The following is a 20,183-nucleotide window of genomic DNA, read 5'->3' as shown; positions in this document are numbered from 1 at the left end:
CAAAGAAACTAATGGTAGTTTGAAAACTTGGCATCATATTTCTGTCATGCTGCTTTGCACCGAGTACTTAGCCAATCAGCGGCCGCCACCGGTGGTTTTGTTTGAGCCTATGATGATGAGAGGGCCTTGTGATTTGTAAGCTTGGAGTTTTTCAGTGTGTAACTAGACTAAGGGAAATGGACTGGGCCTTGACATTGAAATAGTCCCATTCCCTGACTTTCTGCTGAGTGTAATGTTCAATTCCGTGACCTTGTGATCCAGTGCCTTGTTGGTTCTTCTGGTCATACTGCAGTGGCTACACTATACAAAATACAATCACGTTACCAAATAATTGATTAAAACACACTGTTTTGCTATGAAGTTCTACAGTAACCCCAACACTCAGCACTCTGTAGGGTAGTACCATAGTGTAGCGGTGGGACAGCTAGTTTCCGTCCTCCTCTGAGTACATTGACTTCAATACAAAAACTAGGAGGCTCACCCCCTTCCATAGACTTACACAGTAATTATAACAACTTACGGAGGAAGTCCTCCAACCAATCAGAGCTCTTGCAGCATGAACTGACATGTTGTCCACCGAGAATGTATCTAGTACTGAAAGCATAAGCTACAGCTAGCTAGTACTGCAGTGCATAAAATGTGGTGAGTAGTTGACTCAAAGAGAGAGAAAGACAATAGTTGAACAGTTTTGAACAAATTAATTTATTAAAAAATGAAGCAGGAGCAAGAAAGAGAGAGAGAGAGAGATTTTTGTATTTAGACATTTTTGTTCTCTCACTTTCACTGACAGTGCCTTCGGAAAGTACACCAGACCCCTTGACTTTTTACACATTTTGTTACGTTACAGCCTTATTCTAAAATTGATTAAATAAATAAAAACCCTCAGCAATCTACACACAACACCCCATAATGACAAAGCAAGGTATTTTTTTAAACATTTTTGCAAAAATTCCTTATTTACATAAGTATTCAGACCCTTTGCTATGAGACTTGAAATTGAGCTCAGGTGCACCCTGTTTCCATTGATCATCCTTGAGATGTTTCTACAACTTGATTGGAGTCCACCTGTGTGGTAAATTCCATTGATTAGACATGATTTGGAAAGGCACACACCTGTCTATATAAGGTCCCACAGTTGCACAACAATTCAGAGCAAAAACCAAGCCATGAAGTCAAAGGAATTGTCCGTCCGGCTGGGCAATCGGTGGAGAAGGGCCTTGGTCAGGGAGGTGACCAAGAACTTGATGGTTACTCTGACAGAGCTCTAGAGTTCCTCTGTGGAGATGGGAGAACCTTCCAGAAGGACAACCATCTCTGCAGCACTTCACCTATTAGGCTTTGACGGTTGAGTATCCAGACGGAAGCCACTCCACAGTAAAAGGCACATGACAGCCCGCTTGAAATTTGCCAAAAGGCACTTAAAGACTCTCAGACCATGAGAAACACAATTCTCTGGTCTGATGAAACCAAGATTGAACGCCTAAATGCCAAGCGTCACATCTGTCTGGAGGAAACCTGGTCCCCTCTCTACGGTGAAGTATGGTGGTGGCAGAATCATGCTGTGGGATGTTTTTTAGGGCAGGGACTGGGAGACTAGTCACGATTGAGGAAAATATGAAGGGAGCAGAGTATAGAGATATCCTTGATGAAAACCTGCTCCAAAATGCTCAGGACCTCAGACTGGAGCAAAGGTTCACCTGCCAACAGGACAACGACCCTAAGCACACAACCAAGACAACGTAGGAGTGACTTCGGGACAAGTCTCTGAATGTTCTTGAGTGGCCCAGCCAGAGCCCAGACTTGAACCCGATCAAACCTCTCTGGAGACTTGAAAATAGCTGTGCAGCAACGCTCCCCATCCAACTTAAGAGGATTTGCAGAGAAAAATGGGAGAAACTCCCCAAATACTGGTGTGCCAAGCTTGTAAGAAGACTCGATTCTGTAATCACTGCCAAAGGTGCTTCAACAAGCTCTCAAGTGGCGCAGCGGTCTAAGGCACTGCATCTCAGTGCAAGAGGTGTCACTGCAGTCCCTGGTTTGAATCCAGGCTGTATCACATCTGGCCGTGATTGGGAGTCCCATAGGGCAGCGCACAATTGGCCCAGCGTCGTCCGGGTTTGGCTGGAATAGGCCGTCATTGTAAATAAGATTTTAACCAGGCAAGAACTGACTTGCCTGCTTAAATAACAAAACAAAGTACTTACTAAAGGTTCTGAATACTTATGTGATATTATATATATACATATTTTTTTAATAAGCTTTTTTTTAATCAACTTTTTTTGCTTTGTCATTATGGGGTTTGTGTGTAGATTGATGAGGGAAAAATGTTATTTAATCAATTTTAGAATAAGGTTGTAACATAACAAAATGCGCAAAGCACTGTAATTAGCTAGAAAATGCAGCTAACTAGTTTAGCCTACTCAAACACCCGGCTCAAACAGAGAGGTATGCTATGTTAGCTAGCTGGCTATGACTATCCAACACTAGAACTCTTCCAATTCAAGGTAAGCTTTTGGTTTTATTAATTTACTGCCACCGAGGCATGCCTGTGTAACAGCTAAACTGCTTGCTGACTGTTCACTGTACTGCGGGTTTACTAACACGTTAGTTCTAATAGCTATGTTGACTAGCTATAACGCTAGCTAATATGGTGACAATGATGAAGGCTGTGTGTAGAGGTTAACGGTTAAGATATGATATGAAAGTTTGGCTTGGAAAGTTTTTTCGCCTGGTCACAGATAGCTGATGTGTTGTGCACTGAAGTCACCAAGTGAAGGGAAAATGTGAGAGGAGGAGAGCTCGTAGATGTGAGAATGAAAACAATGAGCAAAGTGATTATGTTGTTTGTATGTGGCTGCTATGAAAGTGAACTGTGTTTGCACGTGATCAGGAGCATGTATATTCAGTACGCTAATTCTTAAATAAAACGAAACAGGGATAAACATACCTGAATTTGTCCAATAAAAAACTCTCGTTTGCAACTGTTGGACAAATGATTACACCCCAGATCAGCTAGATGCAGGCAAGCGTGTGCAAGGTGGGATTAAATGTGTCCCTGTCTGTCACCTTGATTATTCACATTTGTCTCTCGACCTGTGCACCTACACTATCGTTCAAAAGTTTGGGGTCACTTAGAAATGTCCTTGCTTTTGAAAGAAAAGCACATTTTTTGTCATTTAAAATAATATAAATTAATCAGAAATACAGTGTAGACATTGTTAATGTTGTAAATGACCATTGTAGCTGGAAACGGCAGATTTTGTTTATGGAATATCTACATAGGCGTACATAGGCCCATTATCAGCAACCATCACTCCTGTGTTCCAATGGCATGTTGTGTTAGCTAATCCAATTGTATCATTTTAAAAGGCTAATTGATCATTAGAAAAACGTTTTGCAATTGTTAGCACAGCTGAAAACTGTTGTCCAGATTAAAGAAGCAATAAAACTGGCCTTCTTTAGACTAGTTTAGTATCTGAAGCATCAGCATTTGTGAGTTCGATAACAGGCTCAAAATGGCCAGAAACAAATAACTTTCTTCTGAAACTCGTCAGTCAATTCTTGTTCTGATAAATGAAGGCTATATACCATGCGAGAAATTGCCAAGAAACTGAAGATCTCGTACAACGCTGTGAACTACTCCCTTCACAGAACAGCACAAACTGACTCTAACCAGAATAGAAAGAGGAGTGGGAGGCCACGGTGCACAACTGAGCAAGAGGACAAGTACATTAGAGTGTCTAGTTTGAGAAACAGACGCTTCACAAGTTGGTCAACGTCAACAGTGAAGAGGTGACTCCGGGATTCTGGCCTTCTAGGCAGAGTTGCAAAGAAAAAGCCATATCTCAGACTGGCCAATAAAAATGACAGATTAAGATTGGCAAAAGAACACAGACACTGGACAGAGCAATTCTGCCTAGAAGGCCAACATCTCAGAGTCAGCTCTTTTCAGCTGTGCTAACATGATTGCAAAAGAGTTTTCTAATGATCAATTAGCCTTTTAAAATGATCCACTTGGATTAGCTAACACAACGTGCCATTGGAACACAGGAGTGATGGTTGCTGATAATGTCGCCTCTGTACGCATATGTAGTTGGAAGTCGGAAGTTGAAGTCGGAAGTTTACATACACCTTAGCCAAATACATTTAAACTCAGTTTTTCACAATTCCTGACATTTAATCCTAGTAAAAATTCCCTGTCTTTGGTCAGTTAAGATCACCACTTTATTTTAAGAATGTGAAATGTCAGAATAATAGTATAGGGAATGACTTATTTCAGCAGGGACTATTCGATGCTATTACACTCCTCATGATGCCATCTATTTTGTGAAGTGCACCAGTCCCTCCTGCAGCAAAGCACCCCCAGAACACGATGCTGCCACCCCGTGCTTCACGGTTGGGATGGTGTTCTTCGGCTTCCCCCTTTTCCCTCCAAACATAACGATGGTCATTATGGCCAAACAGTTATATTTTTGTTTCATCAGACCAGAGAACATTTCTCCAAAAAGTACGATCTTTGTCCCCATGTGCAGTTGAAAACCGTAGTCTGGCTTTTTTATGATTTTCCCATGATGTCAAGCAAAGAGGCACTGAGTTTGAAGGTAGGCCTTGAAATACATCCACAGGTACACCTCCAATTGACTCAAATTATGTCAATTAGCCTATCAGAAGCTTCTAAAGCCATGACGTCATTTTCTGGAATTTTCCAGCTTAATGTATATAAACTTCTAACCCACTGGAATTGTGATACAGTGAATTATAAGTGAAATAATCTGTTTGTAAACAATTGTTGGAAAAATTACTTATGTCATCCACAAAGTAGATGTCCTAACCGACTTGCCAAAACTATAGTTTGTTAACAAGTAATGTGGGGAGTGGTTGAAAAACGAGTTTTAATGACTCCAACCTAAGTGTATATAAACTTCTGATTTCAACTGTAGATATTCCATAAAAATCTGCATTTTCCAGCTACAATAGTCATTTACAACATTAAAATGTCTACACTGTATTTCTGATCAAACACATGTTATTTTAATGGACAAAAATGTAGCTTTTCTTTCAAAAACAAGGACATTTCTAAGTGACCCCAAGCTTTTGAACTGGAGTGTACGTTGTAAACTTTAATTGATAGGCTAGGTTGTACCAACCTCATGATGGGTATAGGGAAAATTTGAGTATAATGTTAAGTAGCCTAAACCTATCGATGTTACTTTGAGCTGGGTGAAAATAATATGAATATGAACAGTTATCCAATGTAATAAAAATAAGGCCATGCTCATAAAAAAAGAATCGTCCTCCCTCATCTTAAAACGGCACCGACCACCACTGTCATACTGGGAACCTTAACTGGCTGGGGTAGTCTGGGAGAGAAAACGGGGATGGGGGTTTCGGTTAAGTCAGTCCCCATAGGGGAAAGGCAAACAGATGTCGTCGTCTAGTAAGTCCTCATGGGTATTTGGCATGGGGACAAGTTTGGGGCAGCTCTCAGAGGGGCAAAAATAGACATTTCTGGAGGGAAACAGACAGAGACAGTGTGGATTGCTGTGTTTATGTACAAACTGTTACAGAGACTGAGTGGCTGAGAGTAGGGAGAGTTATATGTTCCGCTGTATAAAAATAAACTTGAAATATTATAACACACTGGTGTCATCTAATCCAATTTAGCTTCCAAAGGCCAATCTATCCATCCTTTGAAGCACCCACATCTTCCTACTAGAGAGTTGTTGCCCGCAATGAAATAAATGCAATGAAATAAATCTGAAACACTTATGTTAAGTAATCCTAGTATTTATATCTATATGCTACTTTTATCCACCCACCCATGTGTGCTGCACCTTTGGGGGGATTAGAATGTTACCTCAGTGATGATATCAGGCAGGTCTCAGATCAATTTTCCTTTAATAACCTCCTACAGGGAACGGGGGAGGGTAAACTGAACCTAGATTTGTAATTTTAGGGGCAACATACACCTCAAGCGCCTCTGGAAATTACCATGACCACATACCATGTGCTGTACTTTATAGTACAAACCACAGGAGTTACTGTTTTGCTCAACAGAAAGCAACTAGGTCACACAATAGAATTCTGCATTAGTCCTGTGTGGCTCCGTTGGTAGAGTGCTTGCAACAGCAGGGTTGTAAATTTGATTCCCACTGCGGCAAGATATGAAAAAGTATGTATGCAGTACTGTAAGACGCTTGGATAAAAAGAGCCTGCTAAAAGGAATCATTATATAAACCTACATCCTAGATTTCAATCCATTGATATGTGTCGATAAGTTATTGAAATATCTCACGAGCGAGAAAAGCACAGCAAAGCCCTAGCAAAGCTCTCACAATAGCGTCGGGGGGGGGGGACTTGTCTCACAAAGATCTGTGTTTATTCTATCCATGGTGCTAAGGAGACAGGGTCTTGGCATTGTTTCTCAACTTTCTCTGCCAACATATGGCCAAAGATACCAACAAACGCGTTCATTCCCTGCATTATTGAAGAACCGCATTCTCTTAGCACGCTAGCTCTAACACGACACCACCTCTTACTCCAGTACGATACACGCCCGTACGAAGCAGACACAGGTTTGAGGTTAAAGACAAATAAAAACTTTTTTTTTAAACAAGTGTGTACTAGTTTCTCTCTCCGACATGTTCAAACCGTTTCCTTTCATGAGAAACGGTGTCCTAGTTCCATGGTTTTCCTTCATTGAGTTACTTCCACACCCTTGGCAGGAGATGTACTGCAAACGATGCAGTATGAAGAAATGGATGAAAAGTAGAAATAAATCAAAATAGTGTGGGTGGGTAGATGGCCTTGAATCATACTGCTTTATTCCCAGAGCCTGCCTATATCTCAGATAGGAGGAGACTATTCAGCACAACCAGGTAAATGGGACAAAACAGCGCTGACTGCTGCCAACTAATTTAATACATCTCCTTTCCCACCAGGCAGTTGGCTAAATGTTGACAGAATGATGTCATGGTTTTGGTGTCACTGTGATGACATCATTCAGTTTTGAGCTGGGTGTACTATGCACAATAACCAACCAACCACACGGTCAGTGTGGGAGTACACAGCACTGTATTTCTGACCTCAGTTGGTCAGACACTGCTTTTCTTCTGTGGTCTCGAGGTGGTCAGCAACCGCTGTCGCATCTGTCTGTTTGGTCACAGAGTTTCCATCCTCTGAGTTCTGCAGCTATCTGAATCTGGAGTCCAATGCAGCTAGCCATTTTTCCAGTCTGTGGGCAGAGAGGCAGCTTATTTAACGCAATGAAATCTCTGCAGGAGGAAAAAAAGCGCACCGCTGTGAAGAGGCATTTAGGAAATGTCAGGCCACTTGCTCTTTACATCCCATAATGCTGTGCCCGAGGACACATTTCGTGAGAGCAACTGTCCACCCACACGTCGACGCTCTCATCCTGTGACGTCTGCGAGATAAAAGCGTGTCGTGATCTTCCCTCGACTGCTAATCCTCCCAAGAACACACCATTTCTGCAACGCCTTTCAAGTCACAGCAGCAGCATCATAATGTCCCAAGCAGAATCCAGAGGTATACCGGTACATACGGTGTATCTCTATATACGGCTCTCCCATACATTTAGATTAGACAAAAATAGACCAGAGACAGAACATATACCAAAAACAGATGTGCTACCACTAGTTCCTTTAAGACAAAAACATAACTGACTGTCTAACAGCAGGGGGTGAATCAGTGCACAGTAAACAGAGAGGGGCAGAGCAAAACCACATGCAACCACATCAAGTTCAACCTCAACTTAAGCTGCTATGGGCAACCCTAAAAATAACATTTTTCTCCATGTCGGTTGGGTCCTAAAGGTTGGGTCCTTTACACCAAAACTGTGCTGCACTCCTCCAAACAACACTAATTCATTTGAAATGGGTCACTAGCCAAGGGACTCCAAACACAGCGCCGCTCAGTCAACAGTTCATAAAGAACACTTGATGAGAGTCGACGATGAGAAAAATCACTCATCACATCACAAAACCCTTTTAGTATGCCTGATTTAAATTCAGTTTGTGTCCCCGGTCCCAGTATTCAGGAAGCAGGACAGTATCTCTGTATAGAACTGCACAGTGTGTCACATAGCCACACACACATGCAAGCTCTGTTAGAGGCTGGAGCTGACCAAAACATTCCTCTGAAGGAACACACAAGCTAACCACTGTGAGCCACTTAAACAGTCAAATATGAGTTACAAAGAGCCCAAAGAAGGCAAGAAAACTGTCAGGGAGATGCAGGAAGACACCACAGCACAGAGATAAGCATGAACTATGAAAGCAAGAAGAAAGAGAGAGAGATGCTCAATGAGTTTGATGAGAATACTTACAGAGTTGAGAGTTAAAGTTTGCTCCATGTATGGCGCTGTGTGCAGCTTGTGTTTGGCTTGTCTTCAGTGCTGCTGCAGCTCCACACGCCTGGTGTGTGGAAACAAGTCCATTCGTCAGCTCACTCCGCGGTGTGTGTGTGTTTGCAGCCAGGGAGCGCTAAACTCAGGCGGAGAGCGGCAGTCCAAGATCCTGACAGCTACTGAGAGTTCAAACACACTCCCCCTGCTGCTACTGTGCCTTGCTTCCTCTCTCCCTCCCTCTCTCACTTTCCTCTACCCACTCTATCATCCTTCCCTTTCCATTTATTTTTCTCTCCCTCTGTCTTCATTCCTCCTCACAGTTCCTGCTACGCCCACAAAGTGGATCTCTTAGCCTCAGGCAGGCAAACCAAGCTTTGTTATCCAGCCTATGATGTGTGAGGGAACGTAAAAGCTTAGACTCACGGATAAGGGAGGGCCATCAACTCTTGGCACACACATAGGTACACAAAATAGCATACACTCACAAGCATTCCTTCACACTATTTATAATGCATTTGTACACATAGACCACAGAAACACACAGACGCACACTTATCATTCAGTGTGCAAAAAGCATCTGATTTAAGTCAGAAATTAAAGCCTGAGATGAGGAAGGAATTGGCGTGCGAGGAGGAAGGGGGCCGGCGGGGCTTTGACAAGTGTGCTGAAAAATGAATAGAAGCGATACAAAGTTCACAAACAACAAAGCCCCAGCGTGCAGCGAGATGCTCCTATCGCGTAATCTCCACACACACACAAAATACATCAACCGCTGATCATCACAGCTCCTCTGCTGAGACCAAATGGCAACCAGGACAAGCGAAACAGACAGAAAACAGCAGATTCGGCTAGCCGACAGGACAGTCTGGCATAGCTACATGTCAGAGGCTCTGTGAGGTCAAATATAACAGTGTTTACTGATTCCTGACCCCTGTTGTCGCGGCCCTGACGCACACGGCTAACCACGGAAAAAGCAACAGAGCCGCCACATGTGCTTTTGCAGCTTCTGTAGCGTCAAACGGTGAGAGGTTATCCACAAGCAGGGGTCTCACCACAGCGCTGCTGGCAGGGTCTCCCAGGGGCCCACGTTGTCCGCTCGTGTAGAGATGTGACCGGTGGCAGCTTATCACATTTTGGATTCCCACAGCGTGAAAAATGGGCTCAATAACATTCTAGGGAGTCAAGGACAGGGCTGAGGAATCAGGAGGGTAGGAAAAGCTCTCAAAACAAAACACCTTCCAATCCCTGTATAATGGGATATTCCAACGTGATGCACGCTAGTAATCTGGAGAGGCTGAGATACGATGACACTTGTTATTTATATGGTGAGGAACATAGGGAATCTTACATTGTGGGTGTAAAACTCCTTTGATGTAGCTTGCACAACATGCACCAGTTTGTCATTCCATATATTGTCTTTACAGGATGCCTGCCAAATGGAGGCTCTCACTTTCCTTATCAAGAAAGAGCAGATGATGTGTTTCTGTTGCTCTACATTGACAAATTTAGCAGACTTACAGTAGTGAGTGCATACATATTCATGTTTCCTTCCCGTACTGAGCCTTGCGGCGTGGCTCATTGATCTTTGACTGATGATCATGTGAAGCTGTTATAGCGTAGTTAAACTTGACTGAATGCCGTTCTCCGGTGAAACAATGGTGTCTGGTTTAGCAAGGATGGTAATGCTGAGCCCTTGGGGTGATGAGCCCTTGAAATGGAAACCAGGGGTGGGCGACAGCCATAGATGAGGATCTAATTGCCTTTGGCCACCATTAGAAGAAAACCTCAAACATAGTAATTACCTGGAATGTATACCATGACTTAAAGCAGCATGGGTAAATTGCACTCACTTTGTCATGGTTTCAGTGTGGCTGAAATGATGACTGCACAATGAAAAATGTGCAAATATGCCACTGTTAAGTTCTTATCAGACCACAGACGTGCTTACACAACAACTGTTTTGCAGCAACAAAAAACTCCCAGAGGACCAGCAATTCCTAAGAAACCCTTAAAAGGTCCAATGCAGCTGTTTTAATCTTAATATCAAATCATTTCTGGGAAACAATTATTACCTTGTGTGATTATTTGATTATTTTTAATTTAAATGGTCAAAAATAAACTAAAATAGCTTCTTAGAAAATAGCAATTTCTCAAGCAAGAATTTTGCTAGGACTGTCTGGGAATGGTCTGTGTGGGAAGGGGAAAACTGAAAACTAGCAAAATGGTTTGGAACTCTTGCTTATTGGTTAACTAATGTCACAAGGCAGGCCAAAACTTAATCCCGCCAAAACATTTCAGCCAGTTATTTCAAACAGCTCTTACACTAAAACGGTATTATCATAATTATCACAATTTCACAGTATTATTCTAACCTCATAGTGTGGAAATATATATAAAACACATGACAAATCATGTTTTTGACTTCACTGGGCCTTTAATTAGGAACTCCACCATTTCATAACTTGGAAAAGTACAGCTTGAGGAAAATGCTATACCTTAAAGGCGGGATTCCCTTACCGGACTATGTTAAAATTCCCTCTGCAGCCACCCACTGACCAAAATACTATTTAGCTGGTGGAATACACCCAAGTCTTAATGTTCCAGGAAACACTTGAGGAAATCCTAATACTCTTACTTGCTGTTCCCAATTTGAACGGGGATTCCCATTCAGTCTGTGGCAACCCAAATATAGCCGTTTGTTTTGCTAGCCAAAACTATTTCTGAGAGAATTACAGTTTGCGTCATAGAGAGGATCAAACAGTAGGATGAGCTACTACCCTGAGAGCCCAATTATAAAAGAGACATCAAAATGAGTTATTTAATTCAATACGAGCTGACCTTAGTCCAATGTTAATTTTTCTCTCTATAATAGTCCTACATGTCAACTGAAATGCTTTTGATGACAAAGTTTTCCTAGTATTGCAATATGTTTTGTATCTAGACATTTAATTTATGTGAAGCCCAGGGTAACTTTCCTCGTCGTGTGGACAATAACATTTTCTTTTTCCAATTTCTTTTGTTGGATTAGAGCTATAAGCAGTTCATTTCTAGGTAGCAGGTTTTCTTTGTTTGTTTAGGCCTATAGCAGACCTTTTTTTTGGGATCGTATTATAGGTGCATATTTCAGTTGTTTACATCCAGCATGTGCAGTTAGCAGGCTCTGTAGACAGAGATCATAGCTAATGCTAACAAAGTATGAAAGCTGTAGCTCGTTTTATTGACCTCACAGACACTTGCAACACGTCAAATGCCCCGTCTCTCTCCATAACTGTCACAGTAACTGTTGACCCTGAAGAGGCAGCAAGGCCCTAGTGTACTTGACCCTGAAGAGGCTGCAAGGCCCTAGTGTACTTGAAAGAATTTGAGATGGCCTCAACCAATGACATCGCTCTAGCGTTCGAAAATGGTGAAGTGGAGCAAATCTATATATATAGAGTTCCCGGTTCAGGGTTCACACACTGACTGACAATACCATTATCTTATCTTCACTCCTCTGCAGTACCAGTGACTAAGAAATCCCTCAGACAAAAAGAGCAGAAACCGTTAAGTCATAACATCCTATTGCTGTGTAGTACTAATGAACAGCCATGTTGAGGTAAGAGTGATTCAGCCGCTGTGCTGACAGAAGGCTCTGAAGTTGAGTCTTCCGCCCACTCCTTCGATGAAAAACGCAAAAGTGAGCAAAACCAAATGTCAAAACCAATTAGGTCAGACATAAGAAATGTACTTTACATTGTGTGAAGCTGTTCTGTACAAATCAAATCAAATGTTATTGGTCACATACACATGGTTAGCAGATGTTAATGCGAGTGTAGCGAAATGCTTGTGCTTCTAGTTCCGACAGTGCAGTAATATCTAACAAGTAATCGAACAATTCCCCAACAACTACCTAATACACACAAATCTAAATGGGTGAATGAGAATATGTACATATAAGTATATGGATGAGCGATGGCCGAGCAGCATAGACAAGGTGCAGTAGATGGTATAAAATACATTATATACATGTGATATGAGCAATGTAAGATATGTAATCATTTTTAAAGTGGCATTGTTTAAAGTGACTAGTGATCCATTTATTAAAGTCTCCAGTGATTGGGTCTCAATGTAGGCAGCAGCATCTCTGAGTTAGTGACTGCTGTTTAGCAGTCTAACGGCCTTGAGCTAGAAGCTGTTTTTCAATCTCTCAGTCCCAGCTTTGATGCACCTGTACTGACCTCGCCTTCTGGATTATAGTGGTGTGAACAGGCAGTGTCTCAGGTGGTTGTTGTCCATGATGATCTTTTTGGCCTCCCTGTGACATCGGGTGCTGTAGGTGTCATGGAGGTGTCATGGAGGGCAGGTAGTTTGCCCACGGTGATGCTTTGTGTTTGCCCTGTCCGGGGGTATCATCGGATGCGGCCACAGTGTCTCCAGACCCCTCCTGTCTCAGCCTCCAGTATTTATGCTGCAGTAGTTTATGTGTCGGGGGGCTAGGGTCAGTTTGTTATATCTGGAGTACTTCTCCTGTCTTCTCCGGTGTCCTGTGTGAATTTAAGTATGCTCTCTCTAATTCTTTCTCTCTCTCGGAGGACCTGAGCCCTAGGACCATGCCTCAGGACTACCTGGCATGATGACTCCTTGCTGTCCCCAGTCCACCTGGCCGTGCTGCTGCTCCAGTTTCAACTGTTCTGCCTGTGATTATTATTATTTGACCATGCTGGTCATTTATGAACATTTGAACATCTTGGCCATGTTCTGTTATAATCTCCACCCGGCATAGCCAGAAGAGGACTGGCCACCCCTCATAGCCTGGTTCCTCTCTAGGTTTCTTCCTAGGTTTTGGCCTTTCTAGGGAGTTTTTCCTAGCCACCGTGCTTCTACACCTGCATTGCTTGCTGTTCGGGGGTTTTAGGCTGGGTTTCTGTACAGCACTTTGAGATATCAGCTGATGTACGAAGGGCTATATAAATACATTTGATTTGATTTGTGCAGACCGCACCACCCTCTGGAGAGCCTTGCGGTTGAGGGAGGTGCAGTTGCCGCACCAGGCAGTGATACAGCACGACAGGATGCCCTTGATTGTGCATCTGTAAAAGTTTGTCAGCAGCCTAAAGAAGGCTGTTGCACCTTCTTCATCACACCGTCTGTGTGGGTGGACCCTTTCAGTTTGTCTGTGATGTGTACGCCCAGGAACTTCAAACTTTCCACCTTCTCCACTGCTGTCCCTTCGATGTGGATAGGGGGGTGCTCCCTCTGCTGTTTCCTGAAGTCCACGATCATCTCCTTTGTTTTGTTGACGTTGATGAAAGGTTGTTTTCCTGACACCACACTCAGAGTGCACTCACCTCCTGCCTGTAGGCTATCTTGTCATTGTTGGTGATCAGGCCCACTACTGTTGTGTCGTCTGCAAACTTGATGATTGAGTTGGAGGCGTGCATGGCCACGCAGTCATGGGTAAACAGGGAGTACAGGAGAGGGCTGAGCACACACCCTTGTGGGGCCCCAGTGTTGAGGGTCAGTGAAGTAGAGATGTTGTTTCCTACCTTCAACACCTGGAGGCGGCGTGTCAGAAAGTCCAGGACCCAGTTGCACAGGACGTGGTTGAGACCCAGGGCCTCCAGCTTGATGGTGAGCATGGAGGGTACTATGGTGTTGAATGCTGAGCTGTAGTAAATGAACAGCATTCTTCCATAGGTATTATTTTTATCCAGATGGGATAAGGCAGTGTGCAGTGTGATGGCGATTGCGTCACCTGTGGACCTGTTGGGGCGGTATGCAAACTGAAGTGGGTCTAGGGTGGCCGGTAAGGTGGCGGTGATATGATCCTTGACTAGCTTCTTAAAGCACTTCATGATGACATAAGTGAGTACTACGGGGCGGTAGTCATTTAGTTCAGTTATCTTTTCCTTCTTGGGTACAAGAACAATGGTGGCCATCTTGAAGCATGTGGGGACAACAGACTGGAATAGGGAGCGAATGAATATGTCTGTAAACACACCAGCCAGCTGGTCTGCGCATGCTCTGAGGACACAGCTAGGGATGCCATCTTGGCCAGCAGCCTTGCGAGGGTTAACAAGTTTAAATGTTTTACTACGTCAGCCACAGAGAATGAGAGAGGGGAGAAGCAGTCTTTGTTAGCGAGCCATGACGGTGGCACTGTATTATCCTCAAAGCGGACAAAGAAGGTGTTTAGTTTATCTGGAAGCGTGACTTAAGATTTCTGGGGTAACAATGTAAGAAATAATACATGAAAAAAAAATACTGCATAGTTTCCTAAGAACGCGAAGCGAGCCGACCATCTCTGTCGGTGCCATTTTATATAAGATACAAGTTTATGTTCCAAAGAGACTTGTTGAAAACCCTATTGAACTTAAACAGAACCAGATGCCTCAAGTTTTTGACACTACTGTTTAGGGTGTGTGTGTGTGTGTGTGTGTATGTGTGATAGCGAGGGGCTGTAGAATCCCTGAGCAATGCTAATAGGGGAGAAATGTGGGAACGTCATTTAGCAGCACTGCTCGTTAGCAAGGCCATACCAACAGGGCCCATGCCTCAGGCTGCTCGTTAACAAGGCCAAACCAACAGGGCCCATGCCTCGAGCCCACACAATGACCACTTTGTGAGCCACCCTCGCCGCAAGTGTGGCACCAAATATGAGAGTTGAAGGCAAACAGAAATGAAAGGTTCAAAAAGAATGGAAACTGGAGCAGAACGGGGGAGGGAGGTTCGGCTGAATGTCCAAATTAGTCAAGCTGACCAACTCCTCCGCATATAAGCGAGCCGCATGCCCTCAAAATGCAGTTCCCAATAAAGATGGGTACACAACGTTACAGGGCCATTTTACAATGTTACAATAAGCCAGAACAGAGTTTTATTGAATTAAGTTGATTGAACACCAGATATTTTACTCTAATTCAAAAACTCAAATTCCAGAAACACAAATGGGGTTAATACCAGGCAAACCGAGTAGGATGGTGCTAGGTTTTAAACGATATGACAACAGTTATAAATACTGCACTGGACATAGGGCCTACCTCCAGGTCGTCCAGTGATCGTGCCAGGCTGAGCCTCTTGGAGTGTCCAAGGGAGCGACGGCCAGAGGAGCGTCCGGCGCCAATGCCCCAGAACTTGGAACCCTGTCATGGGGAGAAGAGAGAACATTAACCTTTTACTGCAGTGGGCTAAATCAAGGTCACACTAAGTATTTCTTAGTAGTCTTAAACAAATCTACTTTGAAACAAAAGTACACACCTCACACACATGGTTATGGGCTTTTAAAAAATAAGACACCTGTACCATGCAGATATAGAGTTGAAATGAATTCCATTTTGATACTTCATATACATCACAGAAGACTGAAATATAACAAAAAACTGTTCGAAAAAAGAAAAAAAATGTTGATTAATTATGAAAACTATTAATAACATTCTACCCATGAGGCCACAAGGTCATTTGACTGCAGGAAAGGGATAATGACTGTGCCAAAACATCACACTACTACATGGACCACTGATCCTATCATGGTTTCTGTCATACTTAGCTATGGGTCATGAGCCTACATAACACCATCATAAACATGACATAACACCTTTAACATGATGTAAGCATTAGGGATTAGTAAAGTAAACTTGTCAATGGTGATCATCCCTTTGTCTGGAATACATTTCCATACAAAATAGGCATATCCCTATACACTGTACAAGCTTGTAGTTTTGGAGAGATTTGCGAGTGATAAGGGACTATCTCACTGGGCAATTAAACCAAGATGATGTAAACCAACCAAGATGATGACAGATGTTCTTCCTGCCATGAACTTCAGGCCATATGGCGTGTCCTTAAATAAACAGGGGTCCTGACACGCAACTCCCTTCCTGCCCGACAACATAACTGTGATTGGCCAACAGATTGTACAAAAATAACGGACTGGCTACACACACACACACACGGCCCATTAGTCTCAGTTCTGCACAATGTTGACGATTTCACAGACACCAGTTGAGCTGAGGTAGTGAAAAAAATAGATTTTCACCTACTTTACCTCAAAAGCCTCCATCAAACTCAACTCCTCCCCTTTCATCTGCACCTTAATCTCACCGTTTCACTGCTACACTAAAGGAGCATGAGACACACATTTCGCCAGCAGCCCTGCTATTATAATGATGGGTGAAAGCCCAGCCTAATGTCTGAGCTGGAATAAAAAACTGCCGGTAATTACCATGGTATCACATGGGCTCTATCCTGTAATTTGCCTTAGCTTCCTGTGCAAAACTTATTTTCAGAACAGAGGACATTTCAGACAGACACATTATTCATCCGGTGTATGCACACAGGATAATAACTTTTGCTTGGATAAACAGCGAGAGACAAACACAACGATAACCAGCGTAATATTTTCCCCTATCATCTGACTCGGGTAATCTGCTCTCTGTACCAGAAAGAAGAGCGGAAATAAAAATGCATCAGATGGTAGAGGAGGATTCTCTCAATTTGTGCAAAGATTCTGTTTTGCCAAATGCCTGATATTCCATGGAACAAATCCATCTTTATCTACTGTACTCATGCATGCAATAGCGTAGCCACAGGAGAAACATATTATAAAAGGTTAACTTTCTGTATTGGCATTTCAAAGTACTTTAATATGTTTTGAGGATTTTTCCAAAAGTTTAGAATGCACCTTTACTTCTGTGTCAACAGGAAACATATTGAGTATACAGTATACAGGTAACTGCCAAAACATAAAGTGTCTTAATACTTTACATAAAGTGTCTTAATAGGGCGTTGGGCCTTGTGATGCGTGGGTCAGCTGTTTGTTCACCAGCCCGCAACTGCTAATAACCCATCCGCAACCGGCCTTCTACACAGTATGTGATAAAGTGAAACTGTGAGGACGACACCTAACCCTAGCCCGCAAATAGAAAATGGATAGCAGAACGATTTTTTTGACAGGCCCAGGTTTCTGTTTATAATTTCTGACATTTTGGTAGGCTGTTTGTTAGTAATTAGATACATGCAGCTTCTCTTCTGTCAATACTTGTTGCCCTAGAAGACTAAACAAACCCTTGCTCACCAGAATGTCATAAAACAATAGAATGAATGCTTAAATCTAGTCGACATCGGTAAAGTTTGTTTTCGCTTTCATCTCAGCTTCTCTCAAGCAGCAAAGACTTTTAGGGACCGCAGAGAACATGCACTAACGAAACATTTTGTGCAACATTTCCAAATGACATCAGTTTGACCGGTTTTGAGGAAAATTAGAAGCTGTTAAAATGACCCAACATGTTTTTGATAAGATTTCAGTTTGGCTTGAATGCATATTTTATGTGGTTGAAATACAATCAGCTTTTATGATGCTGATAAAGACAACACTTTGAACGTGCCGTTAGGGACCGTCTGTAATTCTGTCATGGTGCGAAAATAAATACACTTCTGTTCCCGAGTCACTGCAAGCAATGCTTAATTCGGCAGGGGTTAACACTATCTTAAGCTATGTGAGAGGTTATAGACCTACAGTCAGTGTCCAGAGTTCAGATAGGCTAGAATTCCATTTAACCCATCTGAACAGTACAGTTCCCTTGATGTGACATTTTGAAGTCCCCATCTTGCGACTGTCGAATTTCTATAGTGCCTCACAATCATCACACATAACACTGCTATCATCCTCTTTCACCAAATCTTTCCCAAGCATTAGACTACTGTTATGGCCCTCCCTTCTATTTATTTTCAACTCTCTATTTCAAAGCTTTTCTCTTATTGAATTAAACAGCGACATTGTCCTTTTTGTCTCAGTAGATCGACATTAACTTAACAAGTAAAAAATAATTTGACAAATATTATGTATTTTGCACGCTACAGTAAAGCTTAGGCTACACACTAACATCAGATAAAAAGAATGAAAGGAAAAACTCAATCTAGCATATAGACATGAATAGCACAAGAATGTATTAATTTAATGTATTGTTTTCTCTTTATTCTACCCATTTATGGATTTTAATGCATCTCTTTATTCACAATATTCCATGACCCTTAACCCGCCCAACCTGCACATATAACCGCGGGGACTGCGGGTTATGAGTCAACCCCCGCATCACTAGTTGCTTCCAAAAGAAATTCCATACTTTTGGTGTTCTGTTGATGGTGGTGGAAAACACTCTCAGGCACCGGCCCAGAATCTCCCATAAGTGTTCAATTGGGTTGAGATCTGGTGACTAAGATAGCCATTGTATATGGTTTACATCATTTTCATGCTTATCAAACAATTGTATATGGTTTACATTGTTTTCATGCTTATCAAACCATTCAGTGACCACTCATGCCATGTGGATGGGGGCATTGTCACGGTAGGCAAAAATCACAAAGACAAATGAGCTGATCGTGGACTACAGGAAATGGAGGGCTGAATGCCCTCATTCACATTGACGGGGCTGTAGTGGAGCAGGTCGAGAGCTTCAAGTTGCACTGTGTCCACATCACTAAGGATCTATCATGGTCCACACACACCAACACAGTCATGAAGAGGGCATGGCAACTACTTTCCCCCCCCCCAGGAGGCTTTGAAAACATTTGGCATGGGCCCTCAGATCCCCAAAAAGTTCTACAGCTGCACCATTGGGAGGATCTTGACTGGCTGCATCACCGCTTGTTAGGGTAACTGCTTGGCATCCGACCGCAAGGCGCTAGAGGGTAGGTGCGTAGGGCCCAGTACATCACTGTGGCCAAGCTCCCTGCCATCCAGGACCTCTATACCAGGCGGTGTCAGAGGAAGGCCCTAAAAATGGTCAAAGACTCCAGCCACCCTAGTCATAGACGGTTCTCTCTGCTACCGAATGGCAAGCGGTACCGATGAACCAAATCTGGAACCAACAGGACATTGAACAGCTTCTACCCCCCAGCCATAAGACTGCAAAATAGTTAGTTAAATAGTTAGCCAAATAGGTACCCGGACTGTCTGCATTGACACTTTTTGCGCAAACTTTTTTTGACATACGCTGCTGCTACTGTTTATTATCCATCCTGTTGCCTAGTCACTTTATTCCTAGTTATACTGTATGTACATACAGTGCCTTAAGGAAGTATTTATACCATTTGACTTTTTCCACATTTTGTTGTGTTATAGCCTGAATTGAAAATTTATTAAACAGAGATTTTTTGGGGTCACACAATACCCCATATAATATCAAAGTGTAATTATGTTTCTCCATTTTTGTTTTACAAATTAATTTAAAAAATGAAAAGCTGAAATGTCTTGAGTCAATAAGTATTCAATCCCTTTGTTATGGCAAGCCTAAATAAGTTGAGGAGTAAAAAATGTGCAATAATAGTGTTTAACGTGTACCCCACACATACAATTATCAGTCAAGCAGTGAATTTCAAACACAAATTCAACCACAAAGACCTGGGAGGTTTGCCAATGCCTCACAAAGAAAAGCACCTAATGGTAGATGGGTAAAAAGAAGAAAAAAGCAGACATTGAATAACCCTTTGAGCATTGTGAAGTTATTAATTATATATTGGGTAGTGTATCCATACACCCAGTCACTACAAAGCCACAGGTGTGCTTCCTAACTCAGTTGCCGGAGAGGAAGGAAACTGTTTAGGAATTACATCATGAGGCCAATGGTGACTTTAAAACAGTTACAGAGTTTAATAGCTGTGATAGAAGAAATGTCAAGGCTGTGGGTAACTGGTGAAAAGAGTCAGGCGCAGGAGAGCTGAGATGCGTGGACAAGGTATTTAATACAAGATAACACCAGTATAAACACATAGTATAGTAGTATAACATAGTATTTATACTATGGTGCAGGAAAAATACCGGTACCACGAAATAAACAGGCATAAT

At 42.6% G+C, this 20,183-nt stretch overlaps 1 protein-coding gene across 1 annotated transcript in view; it reads right to left on the bottom strand.

The window, feature by feature from the left end:
* LOC109897068 (regulator of G-protein signaling 12) overlaps positions 1-20,183 on the bottom strand; it is an 80,094-nt gene that overhangs the window by 50,008 nt on the left and 9,903 nt on the right. The window contains exon 3 of the mRNA XM_020491589.2: positions 15,382-15,483. Within this exon, the coding sequence (XP_020347178.1) occupies positions 15,382-15,483 (102 nt within the window). The remainder of the gene's footprint in view (positions 1-15,381; positions 15,484-20,183) is intronic.

This window comes from Oncorhynchus kisutch, linkage group LG9 (genome assembly GCF_002021735.2).
Source record: "Oncorhynchus kisutch isolate 150728-3 linkage group LG9, Okis_V2, whole genome shotgun sequence".
Classification (NCBI taxonomy): Eukaryota; Metazoa; Chordata; class Actinopteri; order Salmoniformes; family Salmonidae; genus Oncorhynchus; species Oncorhynchus kisutch.
This window is presented reverse-complemented; position numbering and strand designations above follow the sequence as displayed.